Here is an 18,254-nt window from a genome sequence, read left to right on the forward strand (position 1 = left end):
TACATCAGCAGTGGAAGTTGAAACCTGGTTGTTGCCATGTTATGCGCCTATGCCACCCCAATAGAAAGAACGCTTCACAAATTTGCATGTTATCTCCAAATTTTATTAACCACTGGTGTTGCCTTTCCCTGCTGCGTCCCTAAGCTCTGGAACTCTGTGTATGTATCTTTCTCTGTGTAATCTTCTGTATTAAATTAATCTTCAAAGAAAATTGCTATCCAAATTTTAGATTATCTGTCAAATCATCTCCTGCTCCAGCTGTATGTCTGGATTTGGGATGACTTCCAGTCTGCTTTTGTGGGTTGTTAATTAGGATTAGTTCTTCATCCAATGGGTGTACAAGGTTTTGAAGACACTTCTGGAAGTGCATTGTTTTTAGCATAATTAATGTAAAATTAAAAACTGATAATATGGTAAAGAGAAAATCTGTAGATGCTGGTAATCAAAGCAACACACAGAATGCTGGAGGAACTCAGCAGGCCAGGCAGCACCTATGGAAATGAATAAACAGTTGACATTTAAAGCCAAGGCCTTTCATCAAGACTAGGAAGGAAGAAACCAACAGTTTGTAATCTTCTGGCTCTTCAAATTTATATTCTAGAAAAAGCAGTAATAATCAATTTTTACTAAGTTTTGGGTTAATTGCTGTTTTCTGTTCTCTGAAGAATGCTTTGAACTTTATGCTGTTTGGGTCATCATGTGTTGGGAGGGAGAGAGTAGGAAGTACCTAATTGATGTTGGGCGTATGAGGTTTCCGTGTTCATTCTTACTGAAGGACTATCAGTGAGAGAGTAATAGCTTTTTGTACAGATGTTATTTAGATAGAGGAAAAAAAAGCATTTTAGTGACACCTCAGGATGTTCCAAAATGCTTCAGAGCTAATTAACTGCTTTGGAAATATGATCACTTCTCTAATGTTATAATTTCACATGGAGACGTTTCTGAAAAGCTATTAGATTTGTCCTCCCTTCCTGTACAGTAATGTACTTAAATCAAGCAAGAGGAAACCAGGTTGGAGGGTGTTTCTCTTTGATGTTCATTGCATGCTCTTTCCCTGTAGAGATGCCACTTGCTACTGTGACTTTCTTTCAGGATATGATCATTGCCAACATCTGTCGCCTACTCCTGATTGCTCTGACCTTGTTGCAGCAGTGTTCCCGCCCTCTCTTGCGCCCTCTCACATTGCAGGGACTCAGCAGGTCGGGCAGCATCTATGGAAAGGAGTAAACAGTTGATATTTTGGGTCAGGACCTGAAAGGAGGGAGGATGAAGCCAAATTAAGGTGAGGGAGGAAGAGAAGATGGTGTGGGACCTGTTGAGTTCTTCCAGCACTCTGTGTGTGTGTGTGTGTGTGTGTGTGTGTGTGTGTGTGTGTGTATACCATTAAATCTTTTGGTACTGTATCTTATCTACCAGGAACATCTCGTAGCCTCCCTTTCCACCTTCTAATTTTTAACTTTATCTTATTTAGAGTTATGGACTCTATAGGGTTATAGAGTCACAGTAATGGACTCTTCTGGCACAATGAGCCCATGCTGCCCAATCACATCGATGTCACCAATTAACCTCCCAACCTGCATGTCTTTGGAATGTTGGAGGAAATTGGATCGTCCAGAGGAAACCCATGCAGTCACGTGGAGAAAGTCACACTAGCAAGTGGCATCTCTACGGGGAAAGAGCGCTGTGATAGGGTTATGCTACCGTGATGTCCGACATCTCTCTTACTCTTCAAGGGACCTGGTTCCAGCTGTCTACATTTGATATATGTCTCCATTTTTCCTTACTAGACCTCCCTCGTCAATCGGTGTCTCCTAATCCTGCCAGCCTTGCCCTTTATTCCAACAGGAACATGCTGACCCTCAATTCTTATCTCCCCTGTAAAAGTCTCCAACCTGTCAAGTGTCGATTTACCTGCCAACAGTCTCTCCAAATCAACTTTTTAAAATTGCAGTACTTGGTGTCAGCCACCTGAGTGTAGGGTGACGTCAATGTGGGATATGAGAAAAGTGACAACGACCTTTGTGTCTTCCCAAAATAAACTTTCTATCCTGACGAGTGTAACAAGGCCACTGCACACAGTCGGGCAGGCACAAACTACTGATCTCTTCACATGCCCCAGCCCAGCTTACGCAAGGAATGAAATTCCATCACTCTGGTGTTTTCTAATTTGTTTTTGTCAGAGTCATGGAAGAGCTGCATCTCTTCACTTTTTCATCCCTATTTTTACAGATAATGGTAGAAGTATTTGTCATGCTTACATCAAAATATACAGTGAAATGTGACATTTATATCAATGGCCTACATTGTTTGAGGATAAGTCCACAAAACATAGGAGCAGAACTGGGTCATTTGGCTCATCGAGTCTGCTCTGCCATTCCACCTTGGCTGATTTATTATCCCTCTCAACCCCATTCTCCTGCCTTCTTCCTGTAACCTTTGATGCCCTTACCAATCAAGAACCTGTCAAACTCCGCTTTAAATATACCCAGTGATTGGCCTCTGTGGAAACGAATTCCACAGATTCACCACCCTCTGGCTAAAGAAATTCCTCCTCTTCTCTGTTATCCTTTTATTCTGAGAGAGTGACTTCCAGTCTGAGGCTACCCCATTATAGAAAGCAGTTTCTCCACGATCAGTCTATCTGGACCTTTCAGATTTTGATAGGATTTGCTGGGGGCTGCTCACCAGTGTTACCATCCTTCTGGCACCAACATGGCATGGCCACAGTTCAAAAACACTAACCCGTGTATCGTTGGAATGTGGGAGGAAACGGGACTACCCAGAGGAAACCCACCGGTCACAGGGAAAACGTACAAACTCATTACTGACAGCGGTAGGAATCGAACCTGGTTTGCTGATTGCTGGCTGGCATTGTAAAGCAATGTTCTCACCACTATGCTACAGTGCTAAAATGAAGCCAGTGAAAGATTTTGGAAATTGTGCCCTTTTCATTCGACATGATTTAAGAGTAATGTGACAGGAATTGAGGTGCCAACCATAATGCAAGAGCATTAATAGGTCAGGAATGAGCCAACACAGCTCCTCAAGGCGGCTCTACCAAAGTCAGGTTTATTCAAAGATTCACTTTATTATTGAAGTATGTACGCTGAATACAACTCAGACATTTGTCTTCTGCAGATACCCATAAAATACAGAAGACCATAGAAGTAGTTGAAAGAAAGACGTCAATCCACCTCCCTCACATCAGAATGGCGTAGAAATGTGATCAAAGTGACTTTGACTGTGGAATGATTGTTGGTGCCAGACGGGGTTATGTAAATTTCTCAGAAACTGCTAATCTGCTGGGATTTTCATGCACAACAGTCTCTAGAGTTTGCAGAGAATGATGTGAGAAACAAAAAGAACCATCCAGTGAGCAGCAGTTCTGTGGGTGAAAACACCTTGTTAATGGGAGAGGTCAGAGCACAATGGCCAGACTAGTTCAAACTCGCAGGCAAGTGATAGTAACTCAAATACTCAGATGCAGAAGAGCATCTCTGAACACACATTTCGAACTCTGAAGTGGATGGGCTACAGCAGCAAAAGACCACAAATATACTCAGTGACCATACAGGGGGAAACTAACATGAAAAACATTTATGAAACGGTATAACAAAGACTAACAACAATATGTGAAGCAGACAAATTGTGCAAAATTAAATAATACTGAGAACATGAGTTGTAGAGTCCTTGAAAGTGAGATTGTAGATTGTGGAGTCAGTTACAGACCTGCTTTCAAGTTCTTAACTGAGTGAGGTCTCACTCTGAAATCCTATGCCCTGGTTTCCAATTGCCTGATGAAAGGCAACATTTTGGCACTGATCCTATTCAAACCTTTTTTTTTGAATTATGAAGGTTCCTCCATAATTTTTCTCCAGTTTAATTTTTTTCCCTGCTAAGACCATTCCTTCATCCTAGCAATCGGCTTCTCTGAACCCGCCTGTAAATGAAGTGCTGGACTGATGAGTTTGAATAGCTGTATGTGGTCTCCTTTGAGAGTCCTCATGATCCCCAGTTTCTACTTCAGCTCTTGCTGCCGCTGTTCATTGTTTGTCAGTAACAGGCTGTAAAGCTGAGATGTCAGCTTTCATCTTAGTTTTGCAAGTAGTGTTCATTTTCTAATTATTGTACATTAGACATTGGAGTAGAATTAGTCCATTCAGCCTGTCGAGTTTGCCCTGCGATTCTGTCATGGCTGATTTATCATCTCCCTCAACCCCATTCTCCAGCCTCCTCCCTGTTACCTTTGATACTCTGACTCAGCAAGAATTTATCAACCTCCACTTTAAATATACCAAATGACTTGACCTCCACAGCAATGAATTCCATAGATTCAGCACCCTCTGGCTAAAGAAATTGCTCCTCATCTCTGTTCGAAAGGGATGTCCTTGTATTCTGAGGCTGTGCCCTCTGGTCCTGAACTCTTCCACTGTTGGAAGCACCCTCTCAAGAGGTCACATCTGATTATGTTGAGTGGTGTGGAAGTATTCCTGCAGAATAAGACCAGGTCACTCTGTAGAAGAGGGCATGTCCTGGGTGATGGGGAGGGGGTTCTTAATGATGGATGCTGCTATATAGAGGAGTCACCTTTTGGAAGTGTCTTCAATGCTGGGATGGAGCTGGCTGAATTTACAACTTTCTGCAGCTTTTTCAAATTCTGTGCAGTGGCCCCTCCATAGCAGATGGCGATGTAACCAATTCAAGTGCTCTCCATGTTATCTCTGTAGAAATTTGCAAAAGTCTTTGATGACAAACTAAGTCTCCTCAACTCCGAGTGAAAGAGAGCTGCTGTTGTGTCTTCTTTGCAATTGCATCAATGAGATAGGTCTTCAGAGATGTTGACACCCAGGAACTTGAAACTGTTCACTCTTTGCTCTACGATCCCTTGATGAGATGGTGTGCTTCCTCGACTTCCTCTTCCTGAATTCCACAATCGATTCAATTCCGGAAGGGGGTTTTCAGTTTGTTCCCACTTTCTGAACTTTTTGACCGTTCTCATTGCAAATCCATTTTGTTGTGAAACTGATTATTTTGACAATAGAAATGTGGAGGCAGCTTGTTAGAGGGAGCAGGAGATGCTGGGAATCTTGAGCGATACAGACATACAAATATTGGAAGAAAGCATGTCAGGCAGCATCAGTGGAGGGGAACAATTGAGGTTTTGGACTGAGTCTCTCCATCATGACTGGAAGGAAGGGGTAAGAAGCCAGAATAAGGTGGTGTGTATGTGGGGTGGGAGAGGAGCTGGCAGGTGATGTGCAGGAGTACAAAATGTAAATGGAAACTGTGCCTGAGATCAACTGAAGGCAAAAATTGGAGACACACCTGAAGATCTGCTCCAATTCTTTAATAAAAATCTCTTTTTTACCAGTCGACTTGTAGGCTATTTTATGAACTCTCAGAAGAAAGTAAATGTTTGTAGTCTTGTTTCATTAGTAAAATTACTTGTAATAAAGACAAAAGGATTGGGTTGTAGAGAAATCAGAAGGGCTGTAATATTCAGGCTACCGTTTGAAATGGAGATCATCACGCTGGAGCTGGAGCTACAGTGGGAGCAGTTTTTTATGGAACAAGCATGTGTGTTATCAGAATGGCTAGCCTTAGCTTGTTACTTGGTCTTCTGCAAACTGAACAAGAAAAGTCTAACTTTGAATTTAAGCCGTTACTTTTATCTCACATCCAGCTACCAGATAATTTTTTTAAAGATTAAAAACAGATATTTTAAAAGCATTTTTAAAATTATATGCTATATTAATTCAGTGAAAATGCTGCTGACCCATTGTACTGTCCATCATAAACACCCGACTGCCTTACTACATCAGAGGGCAGCTGAGAATCAGCCTCACTGGTTGGGTCTGGATCTGGACTTGCATGTAGGCCAGACCTGGTTAGCAGAAGGATCTTGGCCCAAAACGTCGACTTCAATTCCTTGGATGCTGCCTGACCTGCTGTGTTCCTCCAGCATTTTGTGTTTATAGCAGAGTAGATTTTCTTTCTTGAAGAACATTACGTAAAGCAGACAGCTTTGCAGCAACATTCCTGAAAAGAGTAAATTCCCAATACTAATGGTGCATTTGTATTCCAGCACACCCCCTCTGTTTGGATTCCTTCTACACTTTTCAATGCCTTGGTAATGCAGGTCCATAAACAAACACCCCACTCCCTTTGCAAATTTTTCTCCCCTCTCCCATCAGGCAGAAGATACTAAAAGCACATACCACCAGGCTCAAGGACAGCTTCTATCCTATGGCAGGGTAGTGTAGCGGTTAGTGTAATGCTTTATAGCGTAATGCTGCAAGATCAGGGATCAATTCCCCAGCACTGTCTTCCTGTGACCTCATAGGTTTCTTCTGGATGCTCTGAACTCCTCCCCTATTCCAAAGGCATATGGATTAGGTTTAGTAAGTTGTGGGCACACTGTGTTGGCACTGGAAGCATGGTGAATGTGTTGGTCATTGATGCAATCAATGCATTTAACTATATATTTCGACGTGCATATAACAAATAAAGCTAGTCTTTATCCCTTTGCTGTTTTGAGACAATTAAATGGTTCCCTCGTAGATAAGATAAGATGGACTCTTTACCTTACTGTCTACCTCAAGTCATCGTCTTGCACCTTACTGTCTGCCCATAGTACACTTACTCTGTAATAGTAACACTTTACCCTGCACTAAGCCATACTACCTCAATGTACTGATGTGATGAAATTATCTGTATTGATGACATGCAAAATTAAAGTTTTCCACTGCATGTCGGTACAGGTACATAACCTCTTGACCAATTTTCTGGTGTTTCAGTGAAATTTGAACTTATAATCCATGAAGCAATCTGCTGCTACAGGTGCAGAAGTTTAACTCTAAAGGCACTGTACTGTTTGGTTGCTTTGAAGCAATATAAAAATTGCTCTAAACTACTTTGGTTCCTTGCAGGCGGTGGAGGGAAGAGGAAGGGCCGGAGTAAAAAATGGCGGGAGATGCTACGGTTGCCCCACATCAGTGTGTGTGAGGAACTGCGACGCACTATTGGTAAGTAGTCACTGTATTTAGACTGTGTGGTGTCCTACTACACTGACACATGTTTTTTGTAGATTTATATAGAACATACAACAGTACAGCACTGTACAGGCCCTTCACTCACGATATTGTGCAGACCTTTTAAGCTAAGATCAATCTATCCTTTCCCTCCTACATAGCCTCCATTTTTCTTTTATCCATATGCCTTTCAGGCATCTCTTAAATGTCCCTAATGTATCAGCCTCCACCTTGGTCGTGTATTCCACACCCACTGCTCTGTGAGGTGGGGGAGAAAACTACCTCCGACATCCCCTCCTATACTTTCATTTAATTGTTGTAAAATTATGCTCTCTTGTATTAGCCATTTCTGCCTTGGAATAAAATCTCAGGCTGTCCACTGGATCTATAGCTCTTATCAACTTATACACCTCTATCAAGTCAAGTCTCATCCTTCTTCTCCCCAGAGAGAAAAGCCCTAGCTCACTCACCTTTCCTCACAAGACATGCTGTCTGATCCGGGCAGTATCCTGATAAATCTCCTTTGCACCCTCACTAATGCTTCCACATCCTTCCTATAATGAGGTTACCGTAACTGAATATGATACTTTAGCTGTGGTCTAACCAGTGTTCTGTAGAGCTGCAACATTACCTCACAGCTCTTGGGCTCAGTGCCCTGTCTAATAAAGGCCAGCACACCATTCGTCTTCTTAACCACCCTTTCAACTTGCGTGGCAGCTGTGAAAGATCTAAGCAAGTTTGATTTATGCATGTTAGATATCTTGATCAACGTTCTTCATTCTGCTCTCAATAAATTTGTTCATCAAATTCCAACCATCTCTCCCCTGCTCATACGTTCCCCCCTGGTCCAGAAGTGCCATGATTTTGAAACTGGCACATAGTCAAGTGGTTAAGGCATTGGACTAGCAACCTGAAGGTCGTGAGTTCGAGCCCCAGTCAAGGGAATGTGTTGTGTCCTTGAGCAAGGCACTTAATCACCCATTGCTCTGTGACGACACTGGTGCCAAGCTGTATGGGTCCTAATGCCCTTCCCTCGGACAACGTCGGTGCCGTGGGGAGGGGAGACTTGCAGCATGGGCAGCTGCTGGTCTTCCATACAACCTTGCCCAGGCCTGTGCCCTGGAGAGTGAAGACTTTCCAGGCACAGATCCATGGTCTCGCAAGACTAACGGATGCCTTTATTTTTAAATCTCTCCAATTGTCTTGTTCCCCTTCCTGTGTCTCTGTAGTCCTTGCAAGCTCAAGTGGTTGAACTTTGCTCGCCTCCAGCTCTAGCTTTGCTGACTTCACCTCTTTGCTTGTGATGGAACTGAGGTGTCTGGAACCCGAGCTTTGGAAGACCCTCTATAATCTGTAGCCCATTTAAGACTCTCCTTGAAGGTCACTTTTCCCATTACCTGCTTTATTACCAATATGGGGCAGCATGGTCATGCAACACTCACAGCACCAGAGACCTGGGATCAGTTCCCGTTGCTGTCCGTAAGGAATTTGTCCATTCTCTCATGACCATAAGTTTCCTCTGGATGCTCCGGTATCCTCTCACATTTCAAAGACGTCTGGGTCAGTAGGTAAATTGGTAACGTGGTTGCATTTGGGTGGCCTGGGCTCGTTGGGCCAGTAGTGTGCTGTATCTCTTAAAAAAACAATTCGTTCATTCCGATTTTCTGATAATGTGCAGTGCCTTATGATATAAAACATGTTGTTGTACACCCAACTTTAATCATGTGTGTGTGTGTGTGTGTGTGTGTTCTCTCAACAGAAGAAAGCAGAGTAGCAGAGTGCTTGTTTTTGGTAAAGAGTTACTCAAATGACACTGCTGTGGGCTCTCCTGTGCAGCACAGTGGCACAGAGGTTAGCATAATGCTTAGTGTAGTGCATACTTGTAAGATCAGGGTGCAATTCGCGTCTCTTGACACTAAGGACTTTCTACATTCTCCCCTTCATCTGGATCCTCCGTTTCCTCCCACCTTACAAAGGCACAAGGGTTAGTAAAGGTTAATACGTTGTGGGCATGCTATGTTGGTTCCAGAAACATGGTAACATTTCCAGGCTGCCTCCTCAGACTGTGTTGGTTATTGATGCATGGTGAAGCATTTCACTGTATGTTTTGATGTCTCGATGTACAAAAGACAAATAATGCTAATATTTAATCTTCTTGTAGATAAGTAATAGTTCTTCATTTGTCCACTATTTTTTTCATGTGCAGTAGATTTCCACAACAAATCCCCAAAATCTGGGAGCCTAAACTCAAAGATTCCTGCTATGCTTAGTGTGTGCTTGGAGGTCCAAAGCTCTACAGTACAAAAATGAAAATTGAAAAATGCTGGCAGATCAGGGCAACAACAGTAAACAGAGAAGTAGTTAGTATTTCTGAGCAATGACCTTTCATAGAATTGGTGAACTTGCTGGGTGGAAATTGACCTCCACTTTTCCGAGTGAGCCCACTCAATTAGATTAACAGCATCTTGGGACCTGGTGAAAGGCAGCAAGTCGGTGAACGCCTCCCTTTTGTTTGCTAAGAGGAATTTTATTGCAATTTTCTGTATAGCTGAATTCTGCAAATTAAGTTTGAAAAGTGCGGAAATGAAATTTAATTGGTTTGAGATTGTCAGGAAGTATTACTGGTTTTTGGAAGTCATTTGACTATATTTAATTTCTTCTCTTCCTTTTACTTTTAGAAATTAAAGAACTTTATAAATGTACCTAGTTTCCTCATAACTCTTATTATGCTTTGATAAAATAATGTGTAAAGTGTCTCCCAAAACTTGCCAAGTAGAATTTAAAGCAACACCGATAAAAATGGTGGAGTTACTCAGCAGGTCAGGCAACATCTGTGGAGAGGAATAAAGTGTGGCGATTCATAAGAATGTAAGAATTAGGAGCAGGAGTCAGCCACCTGGCCTGTCGAGCCTGCTCTTCCATTCAATAAGGTTGTGGCTGATCTGGCCATGGACTTATCTCCACCTGCCTGCCTTTTCCCCATAACCCTTAATTCCAACCTAGTCTTAAATACATTTACTGAGGTAGCCTCCACTGCTTCAATGGGCAGAGAATTCCACAGATTCACCACTCTCTGGGAAAAGCAGTTCCTCCTCATCTCCATGCTAAATCTACTCCACTGAATCTTGAGGCTATGTTTCCTAGTTCTAGTCTCACCTACCAGTGAAACAACTTTCCTGCCTCTATCTTATCTATCCCTTTCATAATTTCTGTGTTTCTATAAGATCTCCTCTCATTCTTCTGAATTTCAGCGAGTCTAGACCCAGGCGACTCATTCTCTCCTCATAGTCTAACCCCCGCATCTCTGGAATCAACCTGGTGAACCTCCTCTGTACTGCCTCCAAAGCCAGTATATCCTTCCTCAAGTATGGAGACCAGAACTGCATGCAGTACTCCAGGTGCCGCCTCACCAGTACCCTGTACAGCTGCTGCGTAACCTCCCTGCTCTTCAATTCAATCCCTTTCGCAATGAAGGCTAACATTCCATTTGACTTCTTGATAGCCTGCTGCACCTGCAAACCGACTTTTTGTGATTCATGCACAAGAACTCCCAAGTCCCTCTGCACAGCAGCATGCTGCAATTTTTTTACCATTTAAATAATAATATGCTATTTCACTTTTTTTTACCAAATTGGATGACCTCGCATTCACCAACATTATACTCCATCTGCCAGACCATTGCTCACTCACTTATCCTATCTATATCTCTCTGCTGGCTCTCTGTATCTTCTGCACAATTTGCTTTTCCACTCAATTTAGTATCATCAGCAAACTTAGACACACTACACTCAGTCCCCTCTTCCAGATCGTTAATGTTTATCGTGAACAGTTGCGGGCCCAGCACTGACCACTGATTGCCAACCAGAGTAGCATCCATGTATCCCAACTCTCTGCTTAGTTAACCAATCCTTTATTCATGCTAATACATCACCCCTAACTTTTTGCATCCTTATCTTATGAATAAGTCATTAAAGCAGCACCTTATTGAATGCCTTCTGGAAATCCAAGTAAATAATGTCCCATCTGTTCCCCCCTATCCACTGCGCTCATTATATCTTCAAAGAACTCCAGTAAGTTTGTCAAACAGGACCTGCCTTTGCTGAAACCATGCTGCATCTGCCTGATGGATCCATTTTGTTCTAGATGCTGTGCTATTTCTTCTTTAATGATAGCTTCAAGCATTTTCCCAACTACAGATGTTAAACTAACTGGCCTATAGTTACCTGCCTTTTGCTTATGTCCTTTTTTGAACAGTGGTGTGACATTCACCATCTTCTAATCCGCCAGTACCTGCCCAGAGTCCAGAGAATTTTGGTAAATCATCACCAAAGCCTCTACTATAACTTCTGCCATTTCTTTCAGTACCCTGGGATGCATTCCATCAGGACCAGGGGACTTATCTATCTTCAGGCCCACAAGTTTGCTCAGCACTACCTCTTTATTGATAGCTATTGTATCGAGGTCCTCACCTCCCATTGCATCCATTACATCTCTCTTTGGCATGTTAGACATGTCCTCATCATGAAGACTGACACAAAATAGTCATTCAAAGCCTTGGCCATTTCCTCATTACCCAATATCAATTTTCTCTTCTTGTCCAACCACCTTTTTCCTCTTTATATAATTATATAAACTTTTACTATCTATTTTTATATTTTGTACTAGTTTATTTGCATAATCTAGCTTCCCTTTCTTTATTGCTTGCTTAGTGGTACTTTGTTGCTTTTTAAAGTTTTCCCAATCTTCCAGTTTCCCACTTCTCTTAGCAATTTTGTATGCATGAGCTTTTAGTTTGCCCAAGACCCTTCATCCTCTCTCTAGACGCTGCCTGACCTGTTGAGTTCCTCCATCATTTAGTGTGTATTACTCTGGATTTCCAGCAACTGCAGAATCTCTTGTGTTTATCAATTAGAATTTTTTTCTTTTCAGGTTACAAGACTAGTACAAGGTGAACTTCCTGCCTTACAGGAAATTTCAACAAAGATCTACCTTCTATGGTAGTTAACAATCAACTATCAGATTGTTTTTCACCATGTGTTTGTGTGTGTGGGGTGGTGGGGGGGAAGAGGTATCTATCTTTAGGTGTCAAACAACATACACAAAATACTGGAGGTATTCAGCAGGTCAGGCAGCATCAGTGGAAATGAATAAACAGTTGACTTTTTGGGCCGAGGCCCTTCTTCAGGACTGGAAAGGAAGGGGGAAGAAGCAGCAATAAACCTTTTAGCAAAGTCTTGTTGCAGAAAGTTGACTTGAAATGTGATCTTTCCACCTCCCAGTTATAGAATTATACCAAGGGGAAGGAGTGGCAGTCTTTTAATGGAAAGATTTAAATGTAAGGATGCATTAAACGATTAAATTTCGCTTCCTTTAAGGGTAAAGTCCACTGCTCAAGACTGGGGTGAAAAATATTGCTGACATAAGATGCTAATTCCAGGTCATTTACAACCTCCCCACAAAAACAAGAAATACAAGAAATTGTACTTGTCTTCTATTTTTCATGAGCTCTGGCCATCCTGAAGTGGATTATGCAAATAACTAATTCACTGAAATAAAACAGAGATACCAAGTGGGCCATGTGCCATCTTAGTAGAGAGGGGGAAGGAAAGGATTATTCTCTGAGTTCAGGCACCGTTCAACCAAAGGAAGGACAATGAGCTGAAGTATTAATCCTTCCCCTTCTCCACATGCAGCCTCACCATGACTGTCTGCAGTGCAGAAGCTTCTCAGCCATATCTACATGAACAAGATGTCCATTTAGTCCCAGTCCTTCCCCTGTTCTTTCTCCACAGCCCCAAGTAGAGAACAGATCATGAAATGCGGAATTGTTTGTAATAAGAGAATGAAGAGCTCCACTTCCCTTTCCCAGGATCCTGATGTCTCTATTGTCATAGATCCATGCTTATGGGCTGGTCCAGATGACGTTCAGGGTTGTGCCCAGAACTGATGGAGGGTCTCGATCTGAGATGTCTCCTCCATGGATACTGTCTAACCTGCTGAGTTCTTCCAGTATTTTGTGTGTTATGTGAAGCATGCTAGATCTTTAGGCTATCTCCTGACTGGTGTTTCATCCAGCAGTAAGTAGCTTGTTTTTTTTCTCTTGGGTGCAGTTTCAAAATCTATTGAGATATATTTATAAGTGTGGAATTATTGTCCTGCTACTTTATGACCATTTGACCATAAGACATAGACTCTCCCATTCTGGGAAAAATCCTCTCCATGTCCACTCTATCTAGGCCTTTTAATATTCAGTAGGTTTCAGTGAGACCCCTTCCCCACCTCATCTCAACTCCAATGAGTGTAGCCTCAGAGCCATCAAATGCTCCTCATAGTTAACCCCTTCATTCCTCGGATCATTTTCAAAAACCACATCTGGACTGTTTTGAATGACAGCACGTCCTTTCTTAGATAAGGGGCCCAAAACTGCTCACTCTACTCCAAAGTGCAGTCTGACAAATGCCTTATAAAGCCTCAGCATTACATCCTTGCTCTTGTATTCCAGTCAATAGACAATAGACAATAGGTGCAGAAGTAGACCATTCGGCCCTTCGAGCCTGCACCGCCATTCTGAGATCATGGCTGATCATCTACTATCAATACCAGGTTCCTGCCTTGTCCCCATAACCCTTGATTCCCCTATCCATAAGATACCTATCTAGCTCCTTCTTGAAAGCATCCAGAGAATTGGCCTCCACTGCCTTTTGAGGCAGCGCGTTCCACACCTCCACAACTCTCTGAGAGAAGAAGTTCCTCCTCAACTCTGTCCTAAATGACCTACCCCTTATTCTTAAACCATGCCCTCTGGTACTGGACTCTCCCAGCATCTGGAACATATTTCCTGCCTCTATCTTGTCCAATCCCTTACTAATCTTATATGTCTCAATCAGATCCCCCCTCAATCTCCTTAATTCCAGCATGTATAAGCCCAGTCTCTCTAACCTCTCTGCGTAGGACAGTCTGGACATCCCAGGAATTAACCTAGTGAACCTACGCTGCACCTCTTCCACAGCCAGGATGTCCTTCCTTAACCCTGGAGACCAAAACTGCACACAGTACTCCAGGTGTGGTCTCACCAGGGCCCTGTACAAATGCAAAAGGATTTCCTTGCTCTTGTACTCAATTCCCTTTGTAATAAAGGCCAACATTCCATTAGCCTTCTTCACTGCCTGCTGCACTTGCTCATTCACCTTCAGAGACTGATGAACAAGTACTCCTAGATCTCTGTATTTCTCCCTTACCTAAATCCACACCGTTCAGATAATAATCTGCCTTCCTGTTCTTGCTCCCAAAGTGAATAACCTCACACTTATTCACATTAAACGCCATCTGCCAAGTTTCTGCCCACACACCCAGCCTATCCAAGTCACCTTGAATTCTCCTAACATCCTCATCACATGTCACACTGCCACCCAGCTTAGTATCATCAGCAAACTTGCTGATGTTATTCACAATGCCTTCCTCTAAATCATTGATGTAAATCGTAAACAGCTGTGGTCCTAATACTGAGCCCTGTGGCACCCCACTAGTCACCACCTGCCATTCTGAGAAACACCCATTCACTGCTACCCTTTGCTTTCTATCTGCCAACCAGTTTTCTATCCATGTCTATATCCTCCCCGCAATGCCATGAGCTCTGATTTTACCCACCAATCTCCTATGTGGTACCTTATCAAATGCCTTCTGGAAGTCAAGGTACACCACATCCACTGGATCTCCTGCGTCTATCTTCCTGGTTACATCCTCGAAAAACTCCAATAGATTAGTCAAGCATGATTTGCCCTTGGTAAATCCATGCTGGCTTGGCCCAATCCTATCACTGCTATCAAGATATGCCGCTATTTCATCTTTAATAATGGACTCTAGCATCTTTCCCACTACTGATGTTAGGCTAACAGGGCGATAGTTCTCTGTTTTCTCCCTCCCTCCTTTCTTAAAAAGTGGGATAACATTAGCCAGTCCTCTCGAAATGAATGCTAACATTGCTTTTGCCTTCCTTACCACCAACAGTGTGCAAGGACAATCAAAGAAATTTCAATGATTTCTTGAAGATCAAAACTGTGATTGGGGTATTTAACTAAAGTTTGCCTGGTAGTTTTGTGTTAGTTTATTGCCATTTACGTCAGGATAGTGAAATTCCTTGCATGAAACTGGGTGGTAATAATAAATATAACATTAAATGAAGTGAGTGCACATCAATAGAATGGTGCAAACTGATGCTGTCCACAAAGAAATGTTAACATGACAATAACAGAAGAGGTAGAATTCTTCCAGCATTTTGTGTGCGACGCTATGGATTTGTGGAGATGTACTCCCGCAGTAGATTTGGTCCAGTGATGATGAAGGAATAACAGAAAATAAAATATGAAGTCTGCATATTGTTTGACATAGAAAGGTAGTGCTCACATGCCTGCTGGCCTCATCCTGCTTGGTAGAAGTCGTGGGTTAGACTGGAAGAAGTGAAGATACCTTGATTGAGAACCCTGGTATATTTTGTGCACGTCTGGCCCTTGTGTTTGCCAGTGGTGGAAGACCTGTTTCAGTTCCGAATTTGACTCTTGTCGTCTGCAACCAGTCACATTTCCTTCCTGTTCTTGTGCTGCCTTCATACTTTCTTGCTTTCGCTATGAGAGTTGCGGCCAAAGCAGAGGAGGGTGTTGGTGTGTCCAACGATCAATAAGAGCTGCAGTTGCAGAGCAGAGGGGTTGGGTAAACGTGAGCTCCCAACAGTAAGTCAGTTGGGCTTTCCAGACTGAGAATAGGCCAGAAGCAGATTGGAGATCAGATCAATTTGGGTGGCTGCTAGATGTTGGTTTGGAGAGATGTTGAAGAGAGTTGATCAATATGAAAAGGATTGAACACCCACACTAGTGCAATATAGACCACTACAACACAGAAGCAGGCCATTTGGCCCATTTATTCTGTGCCGAACTATTATTCTGCTTAGTTCCATCGAACTGCACTGGCATCATAGCCCTCCATACCCCTCCCATTTATGTACCTATCACATTTATTGTTGAACTTGAAGCTGAATCTACCAGTTGTGCTGGCAGCTCGTTCCACACACTCACTACCCTCTGAATGAGGAAGTTCCCCTCATGTTCCCCTTAAACATTTCATCTTTCACCCTTAAGCTATGACCTTTAGTTCCAGTCTCACCCAAACTCAGTGGGAAGAACTTTGATTTTTTTTTTGTAAGTTTGATTTTTGATGCACCTAATAAACACTCTTGCAGTAAAGTGCAAAAGTAACTCCAGCAATTTTTTTTGTTTGGTCATAACCCATATATCTAACACAAGGAACCTTTGCTATAACTCAGGTCCTCAAGTCCTGGCAACATCTTGTAAATTTACTATTCTTTAAAATTTTGCTTTGTGTACATTGCCTCCTGCCAAAATATTTCCTTTCTCCCACAATTTCATCTGGCACAGCACTGAGCTGTGGAATTCTCTCCCTGGCTCTCCCTGACATCTCAGGATAAAGAAAGATTAGTTTAATTTGTCACATTGTACATAGAAACATCAAAACACACAGTGAGGTGTCTCTTTTGTGTCAATGACCAACATAGTCCAAGTATGTGCTGGGGACAAGTGTTGCCATGCTTATGGTGCCAACATACGTACTTGGGCCCTTGGCTCCCAATGGAGCATGGGCCATCAATGACCCCTCGTCTCCATCATCCTCTGAAGTTGATGGCGTGCTTGCAGCTCATCAATGCTTCTGCAATCCATTGTATCCATTGTACAGGGAGTTGACCTATATATCTTCTACCTGTTGGCCGGCCTTGCCCATTTCCACCTCTCACGACAAAGACGTAGGGTTGGACTTTGGAGAGGTGTGGTGCTAACATACCATGCCTGCAACTTACTTATTCCAACTGACATATGTTTTGGAATGTGGGAGGGAACTGAAGCACCCAGAGGAAACCTAGGCAATCAGAGTGAGAATGTGCAAACTCTTTCCAGACAGCGGTAGGAATTGATCCCTGATCGGTGATCACCAGCACGAAAAAGCATTATGCTGCTGTGCCGCTGTATTCCCTCCTTTCGCTACCTGTTCCCAGCATCTTCTTGGTTGTAATATCTCTTGTCACTGAAGATCCTCTTTTGAAGCAGCTTCGAATGTTTTACTCTTGTTAGGTCAGATAAATGTAGCAGTTCTTTGAGGAAACTTGGTATATTGTACCGGGTTAACGCATATAAATACAGTCAAGTTGAAGATTGCATGTCACACATCTCTTGCATGTACCTCAACCACAGGAGGGAACAAGAAATAAAACCTATGTCGATCTGTGGTTTGAGAGGGTGTGGTGATGAGAGTAATGAGAAGAAAGTACGTGCTGTGAAAGGAAGAAAATAGCTATTAAAAGGAAGAGAAATTTGTAGAACTACTTGAAGGTTCAGAAAGTATCTGAAGAGAGGAAAAGCAGTTCATGCTTTAGGTCAGGGATCTTTTAGCAGAGCTAGATATGGTTAGAAAACATGTCTTAGGTTGCTGAGAAGGGAAGGGAACAAAATGAACCCCCTTGCCAGGGTATAAATGAAAGAAAGAGAAACTGAGTGATACCAGTGCTCTTGGTAGCACTTGATGCATGGCATAGAAATGCCAATGCCAGGAACTGAAAGGTTCAAAGTTAGTTTTATTATCAAAGTACATGTATGTTACCATATACAACCCTGAGATTCACTTTCCTGTGGTCATAATCAGCAAATCTAAAGAATAGTGACTATAGCAGGATCAATGAAAGGTCAGCCAGAATGCAGAAGACAACAAATTGTGCAAATGCAAAAATAAATAAATAACATGAGATAATGAGATGGTCCTCAAAGTGAGATCATTGGTTATAGGAGCATCTCAATGATGGGGCGACTGAGTGTAGTTATCCCCTTTTGTTCAGGAGTCTGATGGTTGAGGGGTAGTAACTGTTCTTGAATCTGGTGGTGCAAGTCCCTAGGCTTTTGTACCTTCTACATGACAGCAGCAGTGAGAAGAGAGCATGGCCTGGGTGATAAGGGTCACTGATGAATGATGCATTTCATGTAGTCATGCTCAAATCCATAGAAAGTGTTGGGTACAACCCGTTCCATCACAGGCAAAGCTCTCCCCATCGTTGAGAAAATTTACATGAATGTTGTCACAAGCTCCAGGTGCTCCTCTAGCTTCTTCCATCAGGCAGGAGGTACAGAAGCCTTAAGACCCACATCACCAGGTTCAGGAACAGTTACT

The 18,254-nt window shown here is 42.6% G+C and overlaps 1 protein-coding gene across 1 annotated transcript in view; it reads left to right on the forward strand.

Moving 5' to 3' along the window:
- LOC140197544 (G protein-coupled receptor kinase 6-like) overlaps positions 1-18,254 on the forward strand; it is a 185,599-nt gene that overhangs the window by 38,930 nt on the left and 128,415 nt on the right. Inside the window, exon 2 of the mRNA XM_072257614.1 lies at positions 6,930-7,025. Within this exon, the coding sequence (XP_072113715.1) occupies positions 6,930-7,025 (96 nt within the window). The remainder of the gene's footprint in view (positions 1-6,929; positions 7,026-18,254) is intronic.

Source organism: Mobula birostris, chromosome 5 (assembly GCF_030028105.1).
Source record: "Mobula birostris isolate sMobBir1 chromosome 5, sMobBir1.hap1, whole genome shotgun sequence".
Classification (NCBI taxonomy): domain Eukaryota; kingdom Metazoa; phylum Chordata; class Chondrichthyes; order Myliobatiformes; family Myliobatidae; genus Mobula; species Mobula birostris.